General features: G+C 39.2%; 1 protein-coding gene across 1 annotated transcript in view; it reads left to right on the plus strand.

The window, feature by feature from the left end:
* The first annotated feature begins 558 nt into the window (after positions 1-558).
* The window catches only part of VPS13B (vacuolar protein sorting 13 homolog B), a 429,974-nt gene continuing 411,731 nt past the window's right edge, over positions 559-18,801 (plus strand). The window contains exons 1-3 of the mRNA XM_062490506.1: positions 559-794; positions 1,485-1,662; positions 9,084-9,227. Coding sequence (XP_062346490.1) covers positions 1,516-1,662; positions 9,084-9,227 — 291 coding nt within the window. The 5' untranslated portion in view covers positions 559-794; positions 1,485-1,515. The remainder of the gene's footprint in view (positions 795-1,484; positions 1,663-9,083; positions 9,228-18,801) is intronic.

Raw genomic sequence — 18,801 nt, forward strand, 5'->3', positions numbered from 1 at the left:
AGCAGCTAAGGGAGCCGGGGTTAGCCGGGAGGAGGCTCAGGGGTGATTTCATCGCTGCCTACAAGTGCCTGGAAGGAGAGTGTAGCCAGCAGGGAATTGGAGCCTCTTCCCAGAAAAAAAAAAAGAAAAAAAAGAGAGAACATGAGGATATAGACTCAACCTGTGACAGAGGATGTTCAGGTTGGACGTTAGGAGGAATTTCTTCACATAAAGGGTTATTAGACACTAGAATGAACTTCCCAGGGAGTTGGCAGTCATAGTCCCTGGGGATATTTAAGTAAAGACTGCACACTCAGTACCATGGTATAACTGACATGGTTCCCCTCGGTCACAGGTTGGACGCGATGACCTCCGAGGCGCTCTCCAACCTCCCTCATTCCCTGCGACCCCGTCCCACGGCTCGCGCGCCCGCGCACCCCCCCTCCCCACCCTCACGGGCACGCCGGGCGGGGAAACCCCGCACCCCATAGGCACGTGACCTCCTCCGCCTCAGAGCCCCCGCCTGGCCCCGCCCCACGCTCGCGCCAAACGCTTCCGGCCGAGGGCCGGCGGAGGAGCGCGCATGCGCCGGGAAACCCGGAAGCGCCCGAGCGGTGGAGCCGGGGCGGGAGGCGCTGCCCGAGGCGCTGCGTGCGCGGCGCTCCCGCGGCCCGGCCGGCCCGGGGTGGGCGCGGAACCTCGGGGCGCTGTGCAGGGCCAGGTAAAGGGGCCCTGAGGGGGCGTGGGCCCGCGGGAGGGACGTGCGAGAGGATGTGTCCGGAAGGTACGGGTGCGGGACTCCCCGGTTTGTGAAGGTATCTAGGTAAAGCCGCGGCGGTGACGGGGCGGGGAAGGGTCTCCTCAGGTCGGCAAGGGTTTGGGAAAGGATGTGGGGAGCGATGGGAGTGATGGCAGACCTGAACGTAACCTCAGCTCAGTTCACGAGGGATGTTGGTTTCTTGGAGTTCAGGCTGGCACGAAACTGGCGGGGTTGCCTTGTACACGGTGCTGGGACCGGTGAGGTGCGTCTAAGGCGATAGTTTACTGCGGACTCTTCTCGGTTAGGAGTTACCATTTCTTGGTCTTATCAAGGTTTATCCTTTTGATGACTCCAAAAAGGAGTTTTCCTGTCACTTAAATGCTATGTGAAAGTACGGTGGACTGCTCGCTCACCTTTTCTGTTTCTTCATTTATTTAGTTGGCTTTTCTTTTGAACAAGCCAGTTTCTAGTTCATATGTGTATATATACATACACACAGTCACACATATATATGCACGTGCATACATATATATATGTGTGTGTGTAACCTGGAAACTTCTAAATAAAAATAGATGTGCTTGCATCTTTCTATACATTTTATCTTTGTGTGTAACTCTATGAAACTCGGACTATAAATGATGTTTAGAATTATTTTCATGCATTCAAACAATGGGAGTGTTGTGTTATTGAAAATGCGACTGGAGATATCTAACTAATATCTCATGTTCTTGTCCTCTTTTCCTAGTGCTTGACCTGTAATACAGAGATCTTCCAGAATGCTGGAGTCCTATGTAACCCCTATTTTGATGAGTTATGTGAATCGCTACATAAAGAACTTGAAGCCTTCAGATCTGCAGTTGTCACTCTGGGGAGGAGATGTTGTGCTTAGTAAACTTGAATTAAAGTTGGATGTACTTGAACAGGTATGTTATGTTTATAGCAGTTAATGTACATGTCTTTGATTTAAAAGAAGTTGGCTGAATTATTTTAGGTTGGTCTGCGCAGCTAGGTCATAACTTAGTGCTTGCTGGTTTCCTTCTTATGCAAGTATTTTTTTTCCCTCTGCATTTAGTTATTCTTGCTTTAATTTCATGCCATTTGTTTAGCAATGAATGGTAATTCTTTACACATTCTGTAAGTTATGGAGTGTGAAGAGAGGCTTTTTTGTGGACATGTTTCTTTCAGTAACTATTGTTTACAGTGGGAACATTAATTGAATTGCTTTTCCAGTATAATTGCATATAGTAACTAAATTGAAAGGTCACAAAGTGAAATGGGATCTCTTTTTGATTATGCATACCCATTTGTGCTCTTTGTATTGTTTTCTAACTTCAGATTTCATCTTTCCAGTGGTATCTAAACTTAAGAGCAATTGAGGAATAGATTTGAGCATCTGGTTTCTGTGGATTAAATCAAAGACTCAGTAAAACTTAGCTTTAAAACAACACGGTTGACCCAGTAAAACACTAGATACAGCATTTGGAGCCTGCTGTCAATATGCAGTGGTAAAGCCTTAGCACAGGGATGGTTTCCTTTTATGCTTATCTGGTTGACAGCTTGAGTGTGTGAGACCGATAATGCTGCTTTCTGTTGTGAATGGTGTAGCAGGGCTTAGCTCGAGTCCTGTGGCCAGATGTAGTCCAACCAAGTGAAGGAGCTGAGAGAAAAGCAGGAAAGAATGGGAAATTTAGACAATACATCCCTTGAAAGAAGAATCAAATACATGGGGAATGTGTTTTTGATATTAACTAAAATAAGGTGAGACAAGATAGGGCAAGAATTACTTGAATCTGACAAGAAGCAATTGAATAAATTACATGTTGAGAGACTTAGGTTAGACATAAATGGAAATCTTATGTGTCAGATTATGAGGCATTGGAATAGGCTGGGGTGACTGCATGTCTATTAGGAACATCTTTTAAAATGTGAAAAAAATACGTATGGTTTATTAAGAACCTTGATCCTGTTCTGGGAGAAGAGACAATCTTAGAAGAGATCTTGTCCTGTTTTCTGCTTTTTAAAGAACATTACTTGTATTCCTTGAAGTATTTCATAGTCTCTGTATTTACTCTTAAGTCTGTTAATTGATGCATGCTGTCCATACAGTTGATGTTCTGTAGGATGTGTTCCCCTGCCAGCCTTTTAAAATGTATATGTACAAAGAAAGGTTGATCACAAGGGTGTTCTGGAGGTCATCTGGTCCAACCTCCTGTTCTGAGCAGGGCTGTTGCCAGCATTGTCAGACCAGTTTGTGTTTTACTTGAGCTGGTTCTTGAAATCTGTCTTGTGGGAAGCTCCTCTCTGGGTAAGCTGTTTCAGTGCTGTGCTGTGCTGTGCAGAGAGCAAGTTTGTCCTAATAACAAATGATGACTTGGGATGGATATATCAAACTTGCTATGTTACCTGACACTGTAAGAATTTTGCTGCTGTCATTGGTGGTGTTCCCTTTCCAGTAGTTGCAGTTTGCTGGTAGGTGACCCCTTCCTTCATCTTTGTCTATGAACTGTGTTCCTAAATATCCAGCTCAACCTGATAATGTCATGGCTCTTGTGGCAAATATTGCCATATGTACCCATGCTCATTTGAATGGGGATGTGAATATGTGATGGATGTAAAATTTAGCTTAGATTCATTGTTTCATTGTTTTTAGATTATTTTTTGGCTGGGTGTTTGTGAAGTGTAGTTATCTTCGTTTGGCTCTTATTGTTCTTTGGAACTTGTCTGAGCCCACATTTAGAGTGTTTTCCTCTTTTCCTGTCTCTCTCTTTTTTTTTTTTTTTTTTTCTGCTCAGCAAAATTATTTCAGTAAGCAGTATATGATAATGTAAAGTCCCCAAGCCCAAGGAGCTCCCTTGAAAAGCTGGTCTCTAAAATTACCAGTATATATCATTTTAGTTGGGTTCTCTCCCCTGATGGATTCATGATACACAAAGTTAGTCCCCTTAACCGCTCTGCTGTTGTAACACTGTTTTGTCCTGGGTTCCAATCCCCAACCTGGTTCCTTGATCCTTATCTGACATGAACACAGCTTTAATTTCATGCTTCAGGTTCTTAGATACAAATCCACCTATCCTGGGTGTATTTGTCTAGAGCCTTAAATATTTCCAGAGAATTCCATCTTCTGTGCAGTTGCACATGGCTTTTTGGGAGTGTTAGCATGGGTGCCAAGCTGCCAGGATGAAGCGCTTTATAACAGATTTGGGAACAATTATGTGCTTCCTGCTCCATGCACTTTAGCTGATGTTAGTGTTCCCATGTCATGTTGTGTTGTGATGAGCCACCAAACAGAATCCCAAAGGACAGAAGAGAGCAAAGCATAAACTGCTGTTTGTCTTAGAGAAGATTTTAATTTATTTTTGTGACCAAGTTGGAGCCAATACCTCTTGAAATCAGATGAAATACAGTTGTTGACACAGAAGACTTACCAGATGTGAAAATAATGTTTTAGTACCTGAAAATACTTTGCATGTTTTTTACATATATTTATGTAAGTTTTATGCTGTCATCAAACTAAGCTTAATGTCATTGTAATTACTCTTTAGGGTCTGTCCTTCTCTCTGTCCCCCTTTTTTTTTTGTACAAACCAGTTCTGTAGTGAAAGTTGAGTACTAGTTTGTACTTGGCTTGAATCTTCTAGATACAGTGTAGCTTTTGTATATAATTGTGTCACTTTCTGAATAGCTAGTTGATTTTATTATAATCTTTAGCTGAAGATTAAATCTAATAAAATTTTCATATTTTTTCCTATCCTGAATGATTCAATTACTAGAAGACTAAACATTCCAATAAATTTTCCATCTGTGTATAATATGCCCATTGCACAAAAACTACTTCAGGGAAGTAATTTTAACAAAATTTTGAAACTAATATTTAAAGTGTTTTTTGGAAAAGCGCTTTAAGTAATTGACCGTCAAGTTTTGTGTGAAGTCCTCATAGCACCAGGTAACAGAACTACCTCTGAACTTGTTAACTAGCTTGTGTGTAGTATATGTGTTGACACAGTGATGCCAAAAAGTTAACATACATCATGATCTCTTCTTGCTGCTTGTGTGTATTCCCATAATTAGTTTTTAGCTGTTCTGCAAATGCAGAAGGGAAAGATTAAGTAGTCTTTGGAAGACAAAAGACATGTTGATCTAAAGATTATTGAATTTTATTATAGCGTGGATCTTTCATATCCAAAAGAATTTGTATAGAAGGAAACATGAAAAATTCTAATGTACTTAAAATAATTTTAAGGAAATGGGGGCATTGAAACATCCTTATTTTAAGTCTCTGTTATGTGCCACTGGTTACTTATGAAATGTAGCCTTGACTGGGAAGAAAAGGTCTTTGAGTTAACAGTGATGTGGAGAACAGGTACTTGCCTATCACACCAACTTTTAGAATAGTCTTGTGTTTTAGAGCAAGGGTAGATTTTAGGCAAAGGGGAATTATGATCATCTAGTCTGCAGTCTTTCATGTTAGTCACTTATTTATGGATCAAGCCCAGAAGTTTGGTTTTAGTCATATATGTTTTTGTAAAGGATTTATATGATTAAATGGAAAATCTAAAATGGGAAGTCTAATCAGTAATGGGTATAGAAGAAATATTAAGAATTTCAAGCAGTACTTAATGAAAGGAGAGAGATTGCACAGGAAACAGGGAGGAATAAAAATATTCTTTGTTATGTTGTGTTATAAACAAGTTGCTTAATTTGGCACACATTTGTATTGTCTACTGAATAGAGCAACAAAAATTTCTCTACACTGCTTTATTCTAATTGCCCTAGCTATAACCAGGACAGTGGGTTTCCTTAATGTCAGACAACATTTATGTCTGAATTTCCTTTGAAAAAGAACTATCTTCTAAATATGTTGTGCATTTGCTTTTACCACCTTTATTTTGAAATAATTCCTTCTTCTGTTTCTTTCAATATGTTTCAGTTAACTAGACAGAAGTGAGAATGTGTTAAATCAATCCAGCAAATAGTGGAAAACCAGCTATTCTAAAATGCCTTTTGAAACAAAGACAAGTCAGGATCTAAATAGACATTGTGGTATTGATGAGTGACAAAAACTTATGCATCTACAAGTCCAGAATGAGAACTTGTTTCTATTATTGTTCACAGTGGTAGTTTGGTGCCTTGATCTCTGAAAGCACTGTCTCTTATGTTGTAATGTATTTTTAGATTGCATGTTTTTTTATAATTTATTTCTGTGCCACACTTCGTGCGTGTCCTCAATCTTCCCCCCAAAAAAACCTCTGGGACAAAAGACATTACTTAATTTATTGTATGATTAATCATGTAGCAAGATCTGTAGCTAAACAGCCCAATATTTGCTTTTCAGTGTCTTAACTAAAACTGTCTGGATGAAAATTTTGTTTGTGTTGCTTGTGAGCCTAGGGCTGAATTTTTAGGAGAGGCTTTTCGCTAAAATCCTGAACTGTAGTAGTGAATGAGATGAAGAAAAAACAGTTTGTAAAAACAAATTAACCATTTTCTTTGAACTTTTAGTGAGGAAGTCTGAAACTGTCTTAGAATGGGGACTTGAAATTAGATGGGACTTTGTGTAAGCATGGCTGAAGAAGGAGACGAGTTTTTTTAGGATGAGATGGGTGTGTTTCTTTTAAACTTCATTAATCAGTACTCATTAAGGCCCAAAAACCGATTTACAAACTGAAAGCTGTACTTGGCAAAAAAGTAGAGCTATAATTTTGTGTAGTTTCCTCTTCTGAATTTTGTCAGCAGTGAATATGCAGTACTCTTAGCTCCTGGATACGGGATAAACTTTTTCATAATACCAGTAGAAAGGGTTAGGAGAATGGGGGAAAGTGTTCCCTAAAATTGTCCTCTTAGCAGCTGTTGTTGCTGTGATGGTGTAGGTATTGGTTAGAATAGTTGACTTGCCTCTAGTCATCTCGAAGACTGTCTCAAGATGCAAACCTCTCACAGGTGTAAATGGTGATTATTTCAACTCTGAACTTAGAATATGGTAACTACTTAAGAAAATAAAAACTTTTTAGGGGGGCTTTCAAAACATATCACTAAGACTTGATTATATATAAATTATTCATTAATTTATTACTGATAAATTTATTTATTTCATTATATTTAGGCAAAAAATTACGTTAGCTAGCTTCACAGAAATATTGCGTATGCATACTTTAAGACTTTGTAATGCATACCAAGTAGTAAATGCAAAATGCCCTTGTCATCAAATTTTATTCATATTGAAGTTCTGTACAGCAGGGATAGCTCTAGGGTCAAGCAGTGCAAGAAGAGAGGCTTTCTGGATCCACTGGTAGATGTTTGTCTGAAATTCCCTAGCAACTTTCCTGCTTGGTTTCTGAGTTTCATGGACTTTTTCTGTGTGACACCTGTTCATTGACAGGAATTCTGAGTTGAATAAGATGTATGTACCTAAACTGATCCAAGGGGCAAAGGTGCTTAAGCCCTGGTTTGCCAGGATAATTCTGGAATCCTCTGAACAAAGGTTCATGTTCCTGAGTTTACCAAAATACAGTAAAGAATCTCTGTGTGCTGGTCAGCAGCAGGCTCAGTAGGAGCCAGCAATGCACCCTGGCAGCCCAGAGGACAAACCCCTTCTGGGGAGCATCAAACTCGGCCTCACCAGGTGGTCACAGAGGTGACTACACTGTACAGCCTTGGTGCAGCCTCACCTTGAGCTCTGTGTGCTGCTCTGGGGCCCACAGCTGAAGAATGAGGGGAAAGGATGAGAACGTGTCCAGAGGAGGGCAACAAAGGTGATGAAAGGGCCGGAGGCGATGTCCTGTTTGAAGGGACTGAGAACTTTGGGTTGTTTCATTTGGAGAAAAGGAAGCTGAGGGGTCACCTCACAGCTCTCTACAGCTTCCTGAGGAGGGGACGTGGAGAAGGAGATGCTGAGCTCTTCCCCAGTATTCAGGGATAGGACAAGTGGGAATGGTTCAGAGCTGTACCACAGGGGCCTTAGACAGGCCATTAGGAAGCATTTCTTTACTGAGGCTGGTCAAACACTGGAACAGGCTTCCTACAGGAGGTGGATGTCCCAAGCCTATCAGTGTGTAATAGGCATTTGGAGAATGCCCTTAATAACCTCTTTTGACTTCTAGTCAGCTCTGAATTGGTCAAGCAGTTGTACTTTATGGTCATTGTAGGTTTGCCAAAATGGCTTCCCTGCTTGGATTCACTTATTTCTCAACCTGAGAACGTATTATACCTGTAGTTCCCAGCATCTAAGATGATGATGAAAACACCAGGCTATAAGGAACCTGAAGATGTGTTATTTTTTCTCCATTTAAAGTTTCAAACTTGATTGTAAAAAATATCAGAATATAAGATTAGAAAGGTGAAAAGATGAAGCATCCCTGTAACCTGAGCAGTAGAATACTTAGTATCGAGAATGCTGACTTAAAGTTCTAATATATCAAATATTGATTCTTTATTTTACAGTAAACAATTGTTTTCATTATTCCAGATCTTGGTTGCTAGTCCTGGGACCAGGTCTCTAGTTTGACCCTTCTGTTGGTTAAGTGTTGAACTCATTTTTTGCAGGAGAGCCCCTGAAGCTGCTGGGAAATTGCAACACTTTGTACACTTTATATTGAATATACACCAATTTACTTAGTTGGGTACTTTAAATGTAAACTGTAGCACCTTATTTCCTTCAGAATTGCTGCAAGCAGCAACTGGTTCCCCGAGGCTGTCCTGCAGAGTTGTTACCTGTGCTGGATGGAGTTCCCAGGCAATTGTTAGAATCTTTGGACTGACTTGCACAAGTTTTTAAACCAGTGAGACATCTACATTAGACCTTGCTGTGCAGGAGGCTGGTTTTGCCAATGAAAAATTTAATAACTTCTTATTTATTAAGCAGTTTGATGTGAAAGGGGCAACAATGGGCCAGTCTTAAGGGAACTGAGCTCTTAAAACTCTTAAACACTAAAATATTTTGAAAGAAATTGCCTTGCTGTGGCATTGTCAATGTTTGATTCCAAATTTGTGCTCTTCACCATAATACTTGTTGCGTATCAGTTCCAGTATTTACCCTCACCTTGTTTGTTTTTACTTGTACCTTGAATAGTAAAACACTTTGAAGTAGCTTCATGTGAGAGAGAGGTGTTTGTAAACTACGTTTTATTATGAAGGACATGATAATCTGAATGTCTCCTATGAACAGACTAATTGTGACATAACCGTGCAAGTGATTATAAAGGCAAATGTCAAGTCCTGTGGCACGCTGCTGATTAGGGGAGGGAGAATAACTTTTGACTTTTGTGATAGAGCATTACTATTTTGAGTTACAAATATGTCTGGAATTTTGATGATTCAGTAGTTAATTCTGCATTCTGTGTTGTTGTTAGGAACTGAAACTGCCATTTACTTTCTTAAGTGGCCATATTCATGAACTTCGGATTCATGTGCCATGGACGAAATTGGGATCAGAACCGGTTGTCATCACTATCAATACTATGGAATGCATCTTGAAGCTAAAGGATGGAGCTCAGGTAAGAAATGTGATGAATGCTTTTCCAACATTGTGATGTTCATGAGAATAAGACCTTCTATAGGTCACTTTCTTGAAAGTCTTCTGAAGAATCTGACATGTGAAGTTGGGGATCCCTTTTATTTTCTGAGCGTTGAATATTTTTCTTCTTGTCATGGTTAATATCTTTATGCTTATATTTAAACTCTTTATTAGCTGTAGCTGTGTTCTTGCAGATGTGAAAGCAAGTTAATAGTGCTCTGTCAGATTTTTCCTATGCCTAGAGAAGAAATGGGTTTCAAGAGCGATATAGCATCCTATGTGCTGCCAGCTTCTGTCTCCCAAGAGGCAGTGCTGGTTGCTTGAGTCAGTTGTATGTGGCACAGCTCAGCATTGGGCATTTTTCAAAAGTTGTATTGCTATTGTTGAAGGAATGTGCTGAAGATCCTATAGTCTAAGTAGTTTTTACCTTTAGAAATTATACTGCTTTCTTGAGTGTACTTGGAAGACTTCTTGTATGTAAGGGTCTTCAGGGATTTTTTTTTTTTCTTTTAGTTGCTCAGAATAATTTGTGCATTAGGCTGTTTTCACAGGCTCAGGTAAGGTTTACTTCTGAGATAATGAAGCTGAAATAGGCAGTGGCTTAATTTTTGTCATATGTCTAACTCATAACCAAAAGTACTTGGTTATGTTAATGTTGAACTTGTGGGATTTTTTTCTTTTAATCACCATGGTTCTTTAATTCTAGAGATGCTTACAAGTTTGTTTTGATTGTTGGTTTTTTCAAAAGCCTTGTTCACATTTTGATTTCAACAGTGCTTCACTTGTATTAAGGATCACACAAATAAAAATTCCTGTTTGTGAAAAACTCAAGTGTTTGGTAGGTGCTTGGTGAGGTGTTAAAATTTAATATCAATAACTAGATACAAGGCAGCAAGAACACTGGAAAACACTTTCCTGTTGTTTGAGATTTCTTGATATATTCTTTTACGGTTACAGAGCTAAGAGGCTTTTTTTGCTGGCGTAGAAATCTCTAGTCCTAGTCACCCACAGAGGACATTCTGTAGTTACACTTAATCTGTGTGCATATGTGCATATATACATACATACCACCAGCCAGATATTAAGTAATTTTTCTGATGTTAAGGTAAGCTTTTGAGACCAGATGTTCCATGAGAAGTGTGTTTTTGTAAGCAGAAAATTGCAACTAATTATGAGTTCCAGAAAAAGATTTGTAGCCCATGACTTTTGTGCAACCCAGAACTAATATTTGGTATTGGACCTTGCAGATGGCTACTGCTGAAATGATCAGATTTCTTTCTTGTGTGGTGTTTGAAACTTAAATTTTGTGTGCACACATCAAAAGGTCAAGTGTCATGAATGTAAAGCACGCTCAAAACAAGTATTTGTTACAGATGTTTAAGATTCAGAGGCAAGAAAAGAGTTTTGAAAATTGCAACTGACATTTGAACAAATTATTCATTGGCATGTATGCTCAGGAGGGTAGAATTTGGGTCTGTGCCATAGAAGGATTATCTTTGACTAACAAGAATGTAGATGAAAATATTTTTATGCTATTTTCTGAGGATATGGTTTGAAAAATTGACAGGTTGAATTTAATTTTTTGAGTTACTGCTTGAAAATGTCTGAGTATGGCAGCGTACTTGGCAAAAACCAATTGTCATAAAAGATTTTGTAATCAATTAATAAAAAATATGAATGAAATCAAGTATTTCTGTGGAAAATGGTAGTAAAATGAACTTTCAGCAAGTTTAGGTCCAGTTGGAACTGTTCTGCCAAGAACTTCACATCAATGAAGAGCATAATTAGCAAGAAAACTTAGTTTAGTTCTCAAATTGATTGGCTTGACCCTGTATTTCCTTCTTCAAGTGAGACCTCTAATGAGCACAGGCATAATTTCACCTGAGCAAAAAATAAAGTTCTTGACCTCAACTTAGTGAGATGCATTTTCTTTGGAAAAGTGCTATTTCAAACAATGCTTCTGTTGAAGATATATGAAGATTAAAATACATGGCATTGTTTGAAGCTATTGTCCAGTGGACCCTACAGATTTTGTAAAAAGGGAGGGTTTGCCTCACATTTTTGAAGAATATCAGTTCCCTGGTGTGCTTTTGTATATGTGTGTGTGTGTGTGTGTGTGTGTATATATATATATATATATATTACTGTGATACTATGTCCTTGTTAGTTCAGCTTCAGTGTTAGTTTAGTTAGGTTTTTCTGATGTTTGTGCTTATTGCAGCATCTCCTCACCTAAATTTGGATTAGACAGTAATCGCGCAACTTCTAGTTTAATGCAAATTTTTTTTTTAAGCAGAACTGTTACATAACTGCTGAGTTCACTTAATGATGTACAAAAAACAGAATTCTGTAGAATAAGTCGTATTTACATTTTGAAGATCTTTGCTTTTCACCTTTTTCTTCTGTGCTTTTCTTTTTCTCCTCTTCTGCATCTGATACTGTTTCTTCTAAAACAAAAATGTTAAATGTGGGTACTTTACAAGAAAATTAAACCGAAGTGCATCAACTTTGCAGTGAATGAAGGGGTGTTCTAGTGAACATGCTTTGTATGTGCACTTTTGGTTATGACTTGGTTAGTGTCAGTACTTGAAATAGAATTTGGCTGTGAGGTATTTCACATTGCTTTTTGATGTCTGTCAGCCTAATGCAACTGTGACTGGCTTCTTTTTTTGCTCTTGATCTAATCTTCTGCAGCACTGAGTTTTAAGTATGTTCTCAAATATGTTGGTATGATTTTTAAATCTGTTCTTAAACACTTTAGTGTGATTCTGAAGTTTGCTTGAATTGTATTTAAGTTATAGTAATTGACTGTCCTGACACTGTTCTCCATGAGTGCTATATTTTGTTTCAGAAAGTGTTTAAAATTGCAATATTTTATGTTCTTGTTATCTGTCTCTATATGTTAAGTCCCTGGGCTTCACATAAAATTGAAAATACTTTTTAAAATCTGTGTTGATTTCTGTTTTTCCTCCAAGAGGTTTTCTTCCTTTGTCCTGTTTGACTGTTCTTAATTCTTTTCTCTTCTACAAAAAATTCTTCTTTTTTAATATATTTGAGATTATTTGCTCCTTTTTCTTCCCCTCTCAGTGCTAAGATATCTCCCTGACCAAACCAGAGGCTTTAAATTCAGGTAGTGCAAATTGGGAAGGACAAGCCTGTATGCTTGTGTCTGTTTTCTTCATCTTCCTGCCATTATAACTAACCACAAGACTATTCTTCATGTTTAACCTTCAATTTTGTGCTTTTTGTCTTGGAAATGATGCAAATGAGGAGATCAAGGAGAAATGTGTCATTTATATTACTGCTTCACATTTAAGTCCTTGCCTTTAAGCAGAACACAATGCACCAGAAATATGCTGATGTGTATGAAGGCTGTCTGTACTCCAAGGATAATTAATTATGGAATTGGGGAAGACTGTTAGGTTGAAGCACTTAGAGGGGCACAGGAGAACCAAGCAGTTTAGATCAGCATACAGACAAATGAGCACTGCTCCTTTCATGAGGCATTGCAGAGAAAACTGTGAAGGAATATAATAACTTTGTGGAGGCAGTGGAGAATAGCCCACAAGCATGACTGTCAGAATAGCAGACAGATTCTTACCTGACAGCTGGTAGAGACTGCCAGCAAAGAATGCTGGAAGCAGAAATTGGTCTTGACCGGGAAATGATTGAGATGGGAGATAAGGTATGTTGACAGATTATGAAGGACTTTGAAGGTGAAGACAGAAGTCTTATGTTTCATGAGGGTATAGTTTTCTGAAGTCTTTGCTTAGGTGGTAAAGCTAGCTCCAGATCTGAAGCAGTGCTTTAGTGATTTTTTTTTTTTTTCCTCACCTGGGTTGTAGTAGTTCATTGAATGTGGCTGTATGGACAAGCAGTGCTGTTTTTTTTCCATTTGTGTCTATAAGTCTGTTGTTCTGTGACAGCAGAAATATGGTAAGAATTGAAATCAGAAGACTTAACTAACAGTCTTTAGTGGCTCACCTTTATGTTTTTTATTTGCTCATGTAGAAGCTCAAGGGCCTTAATTTTTAAAATAAATTTCATTTGATACTTACTTTCGTAGTGGTATATCTAGTTCAATAAATCTGATACTGAGTTTTAGCAAAATTTAAGGTGAAGATTGTACTGAGAATTGCTCTATAAGAAGCAAACTGTTACCAGCTAGTGTTAAATCATATCAACTTAAGGGCGAATATGAAGTTCTTATTAAGCAGTCATTTCATGATGTTCTTATTTGTGTTTTAATAGAGTAATATAAGAAAAAAGAGGATTTAATGTTTCTGTATGTGTATGCATACAAATCAGTGTATATATGAGTAACAAGAAAATTTTTTCATATTATTGTGAATTAAATTGGTTTGTGCAAATCAGACTGTAATTTAGTGTTTTCCAAAGGTTCAGGAAAGTTTGGCAGTCTTTTGTTGGGTTTTGTACCATTTTCTGTTAAGAACTCCTGTCTGAAGAGTTGTTAGGTTTTCTATGAATTACTTTATGTGAACAAAAGTGTTTTAGGTAGGAGGTTCTCTTTCAAGGATATTATCCTTTTAAGGGATAAATGTCATGCTTCACAAATGTTTTGCAAAAACATTTAATAAACTTACTCTTTCAATAGAAATAGTAAAGGGAAGCTGTAACAGGTGCTAGAATAGACTTCGCTGCATTTGGTTCAGACACTTTGTTGTCTTTCTCCAGTGATTTCAAATGAGAGGCTGAGGAGATGAGCTGCTTTGCTTAAATCTGGATAAATACTCACATGTACTAACTGGGCACGCAGGAGTGACCATGTAATTTACCTAGTTTTGTTCCTATGGACCACTTTAATAGACTTTAAGAGCAGAGCATCTGATGCTTCAGATTGCATTAATTCTGCTTATGAAAGAAGAAATTGCCTTTGTGAATTTGTTCAAAGACTCCTGCAGGTGTATGTCTTAGTACTCTAGCTGAAGGAGTCCTGCCACTGTCCTTGTGTTGCCTCAATCTGAATACCTGTCTTGTTTACTTGAATGACTATTAATGGTCTTAATTTTGGGTGGTTTTCACGTGAATTTGTCAGATATTTCCATCTGAGTCCTTTTCAGTGCTAAGCAATGGTGATTCCAAATGTCTGAAACTGATTACTGTGACTGGTATGACAGGTCTCGCTTGAGTCCTTCTGTGCTTATTCCTGGCTCCTAGGACATCTTTCAGTGTTGGTGTGCTGCCTACAGGTAAAGATAGGTGGCACTTCTGGCCTAATCCTATTGCTTACTCTGGGAGAGTGAACCTTGCTTTTAGATGTTTCTGGTAAATAACAAGACTTGTATACTAAGCACTTCTGCTTCCTGGCCTGTGCAATCCTGGGTGACAGCTGTGCTGTACCTAACTCCTGAGAGCACCCACAGGGACAAGGCATAGTAAGTTGTCCCAGTATCTCGAAAACATATGTGACTCTATGTGAGAAGGAACTGACTGGAAGATGCTTTTCTGAGCAGCCAAACAATGGGTGGCCAAGCAAGAGAGGGGATATATGAGTGCTCAGGTACAGTGCTCAGGGTCAGGCATATTTACTGTGATAGCAGGTTCAAGGACAGAGAAAGCAGTTGTAAATATAGATGGGACTGTATTCTTGCAAAGAGATCAGATTTTGAATGCAGTTCTTGTCAAGAAAAAATTTTGATGTTAACGATATTGATGATCTTAAAGGCCCCTTCTAACCTAAATGATTCTATGATTCTAAAATCAGGTTGGTCATTATTATGACAGGTATTAAGACTGTGTAACATCAGTGATTTTCAGTAGCTTTTTTTGTTCAAATGAATGCACTTTGCATGTTGTGAAGAGAGAGCAAGGTGAGGATGTGACCCTGTATTGGTATAGGTGTTGCAAGTTAAGGGAAGCTGCCTGGAGCTCTGTGTAGTTACCACTGCTACAGGAACATAAGGGAAAACTGTATCTAGAGAGCAAATGTTGCCTATTCTCATCTTGTTTTCTGAACAAGATATCTGTGTACCTCTTGGTGGTGGTGTTCAGACCAAGTTTCTGATTTTGAAGAAATCTCCTGGCTGTTGAGGCTTACAGAGGTTTGGACCTTTGCTGTCTCAGAACTAATGGGCTGGATACATTTTTGGTCAAACTACCATTCTTCTAGAGCTCATTAAAAGGAGAATGTGCTGTGGCTGTTATTTGAAATGAGAAAAGCTGTCTTGTGTGAGTTGGTAATAGAATCAATATCCTGTGATCACCAGGCATGGTGTGTCTCACATCGGGAGCACAGTGAATCCCATGAGATGAGCTTTTTTTCTTCTAGAAGCTGTTCTGGCAGTCTAGGTTCAGAAAGTCTATATCTAACCTAAATTTAATGCCTGCTTATCTGCTTTTCATAGCTAGTGTGTCTGTGACAGTAGGCATCTCACAAAACATCTAATTATGGACATAAAAGCACCACTTTCCCCCTTCCTCTTCTCCTTTGTGAAAGCATATCCCTCTAGTGCTCTCTGAAGCTGTAGAAAATTTCTTATCCAAGGGCTCAGGAAAGGGTTTATATGGTAAGAAAGTAGAATCTGAGCTTCCAAAATAATGGATTACTATCAGTCTGTTGATTTTTATAATGATTTAAGAAGCAAGCCTTCTGCAAACCCTCTGGAACTGGTTTCTCAGAATGTAATCTTGCTCAAACTAGAAGTAAAAGGAAAACAGTCTGTGATAGTCAAGCAGATCCAATATTACAGGCAAAGACTAATGCTTGATCTTTGTGTATTTTGCACTGATAGGAGACAGCAAATTAATACTCATATTCTACTTCTAGCGGTGTTTAGAACTCTGTATCAACACTAAAATGTTCTGATATGAGATTATTTGTCAAGAAAACTTCAGTGTCAATTGAAAGAATTTTAGGCTATGAGGATGCAATGACACCTTAAGGAAGGTAATGGACCCTGTTACAACCAAGCAGTGCAGCTGTATTTCAGATTGTCAGTGAAATTTCATTCCTAGGTATTGTGGTGGGTTGACCCTGGATGGCTGTCAGGTGCCCATCAGAGAGCTCTAATGCTCCCCTTCTCAGCCAGACAGGAGAGAAAATATAACATAAGTCTCATGAGTTGAGCTAAAGATAGGGGCAGATCACTCCCCAGTTACCATCAAGGGCAAAACAGACTTGACTTTGGGAAAATAATTAAATTTTACACAAATCATATCAACATAGGATAATGAAAAGTAAACCCAAATCTTAAAAATACCTTCCCCCACCACTCCTATCTGCCCTGGATTTGCTCTGTTCCTGATTCTCTGCCTTCTCTTGCCAGTGGCACAGGGGACAGTGAATGGGGTTGTGGTTAGTTTATCACACTGCTGCTGCTTGCTCCTTAGTGGAAGGACTTCTCCCCCTGCTCCAGAGTGGACTCCCTCCCACGAGGGACAGTCCTCCACAAACCTCTCCAACGTGAGCCCTTCCAGTGGGCTGCAGTTCTTCATTATCTGCTCCAGTGTGGGTCTCTTCTGTGGGGTGCAGTCCTTCAGGAACAGCCCAAGGGATCACAAGGCCTGCTAGTAAACCTGCTTCATTGTGGGCTTTTCTCCCCATGAGTCTACAGATGATACCAGGAGCCTGCTCCAGTGTGGGCTTTGCACAGTGTCACAGCTTCCTTCAGGCTTCCTCCTGGCTTCCTTCTGCTCTGGTGTGGGGTCCTTCACAGGCTGCAGGTGGATCTCCGCTCCACCATGGGCTGCAGGGGCATAGCTCCTTTACCACGAGCTGCAGGGGGATCTCTGCTCCATGCCTGGAGCCCCTCTTCCCTATATTTCACTGGCCTTGGTGTCCTCAGGGTTCTTTAGCTCCCATATCCTTATTTCTCTCTGCTCTGGCTGTATTTGCTTCTGTCCAATAGTTTTTTGTTGTTGTTGCTTTCATCTTAAATCTGTTACCTGATATTTATCACTGACATCCTTGTCCTGGACTTGTCCTGCTACCAAAACCTTGCCCTGCAAACTCAGTCCAGGGATGAACCAATGAAGTCCTTTTGCCATTCATACTAACAAACCTCAAGGTTATAGGGTCATTATCGTGCACAGACACCTCATACTTTTGCTGGTGTTCATTTTGTTCTCCTGTGTGTTGTAGAATCAATTGCAGTACTGGTAGAGGGCAAGAAGTTTCTGTTTTTCATATTTTGGAAGTAAAGCTCAAATTCCTGTTGTCTTGTTCTTCCTCTTGCCTGAACTGTCTCTAAACTGATGTTTTTCTTTGGTTTGCAAAAAATGATTGAAAGGCAGTCCCTGTAATGCAGTGCTGGTAGCTGAAAAGCTGACTTGACATGGCTGCATTATCTTATAGCTACTATCTCAGTGGAGAATTGCTGTTTAAAAACAGCTCTTTCAGCATTAGTAATGTCTGCCAACTGTTGGGGTTTGGTTGAGGTTCAAGGCCTCAGGTTCCCTAGCTGCCTTTCATAATTCATAGTACTTCAATCTTTTAGTATGATCATACAGTTAGTTTGTATTAGGCATATGGACTAGACATCTTGTTCCCAAGTTCCCTTTTTGCTTTTCTAAAACGTAGCTATTTGGAATTAAGAATTGTTTGGGGTTTTTTATTACTGTTGGGGTATATTGGCTTAAACTAGCTCTTTGCCTTTTTAAGATATCAGTTATGTATAGGGAAACATGCCCTTGCCAAAATGGAAATAACACTTTTCAAGTTTTAAACAACTTCTTGCCTTCCAAAAAACCAGTTTAATTGTCCTTTAAATTCAGGAAGAACAAAAGTATATTTACTTATGTGTAAATGTGGATTATATACATTAATGTCTCAATTCCTTTTATACAGTGTACATGAACTTCCTTTTAACTGGCAAATCAATGTCCCAGGTTTGGGGTCTGATGTCTTTTTTTAATTCTTGTGTGGTGCTGGTACTCTACCTCAGTTTATGATCTTCCAATAGGCTGTTGAGAAGCCTTGCAGCTCCTTGCAGAGACTGCAGCTTTAATTTTCTTCCTTTGGCTGGTAAAGTTTGAGGCAGCCAGATTGAAACGTGTATCCTGCAATCAAGAGTGCTCTTCTGGAGTCCATGCTGACTTGCTATAGTGTGCCAAGTGTATTTACAAAAGTAGGCACTAAATAATTTGTAGCAGATTTATGGTGTTGTTAGCTTAGTACAAGGCGCTTGTTTGGAGCATGACTTCTGAAGTTTTTTGGTCTTATGTGGAACATCAGTTGGAGTTCTGTCTTTCTGAAGTAGCAAGAAGAAAGGATATTGGGGTGGGTGTAGTATGTGAAGGATTGCTGAGGCACCTAAATGGGCAAATGGGTTTGGTGAGAAGAGATTAAAGAAAACTGATGGATGTGAAGGGGTTGGATGTGAAGTCACCCATGACAGGAAGGGTAGGTTTTTTTGAGGTAGCACTGGTGATCCTTTAAGCTTTCATATATTCACAGGTAATTCTAAATAGATTGTTTAATCAGGTGAGGGTAGCATGCTTACATGAAGAATTCCACTTGCTTGCCTTGGAACACCTGACGAGCTGAGAAATATCTCGCTTATTTTGGTGGAACCTTTTTAGGATGCCCTATTTTG

This window comes from Cinclus cinclus, chromosome 1 (genome assembly GCF_963662255.1).
Source record: "Cinclus cinclus chromosome 1, bCinCin1.1, whole genome shotgun sequence".
In the NCBI taxonomy this organism is placed as follows: Eukaryota; Metazoa; Chordata; class Aves; order Passeriformes; family Cinclidae; genus Cinclus; species Cinclus cinclus.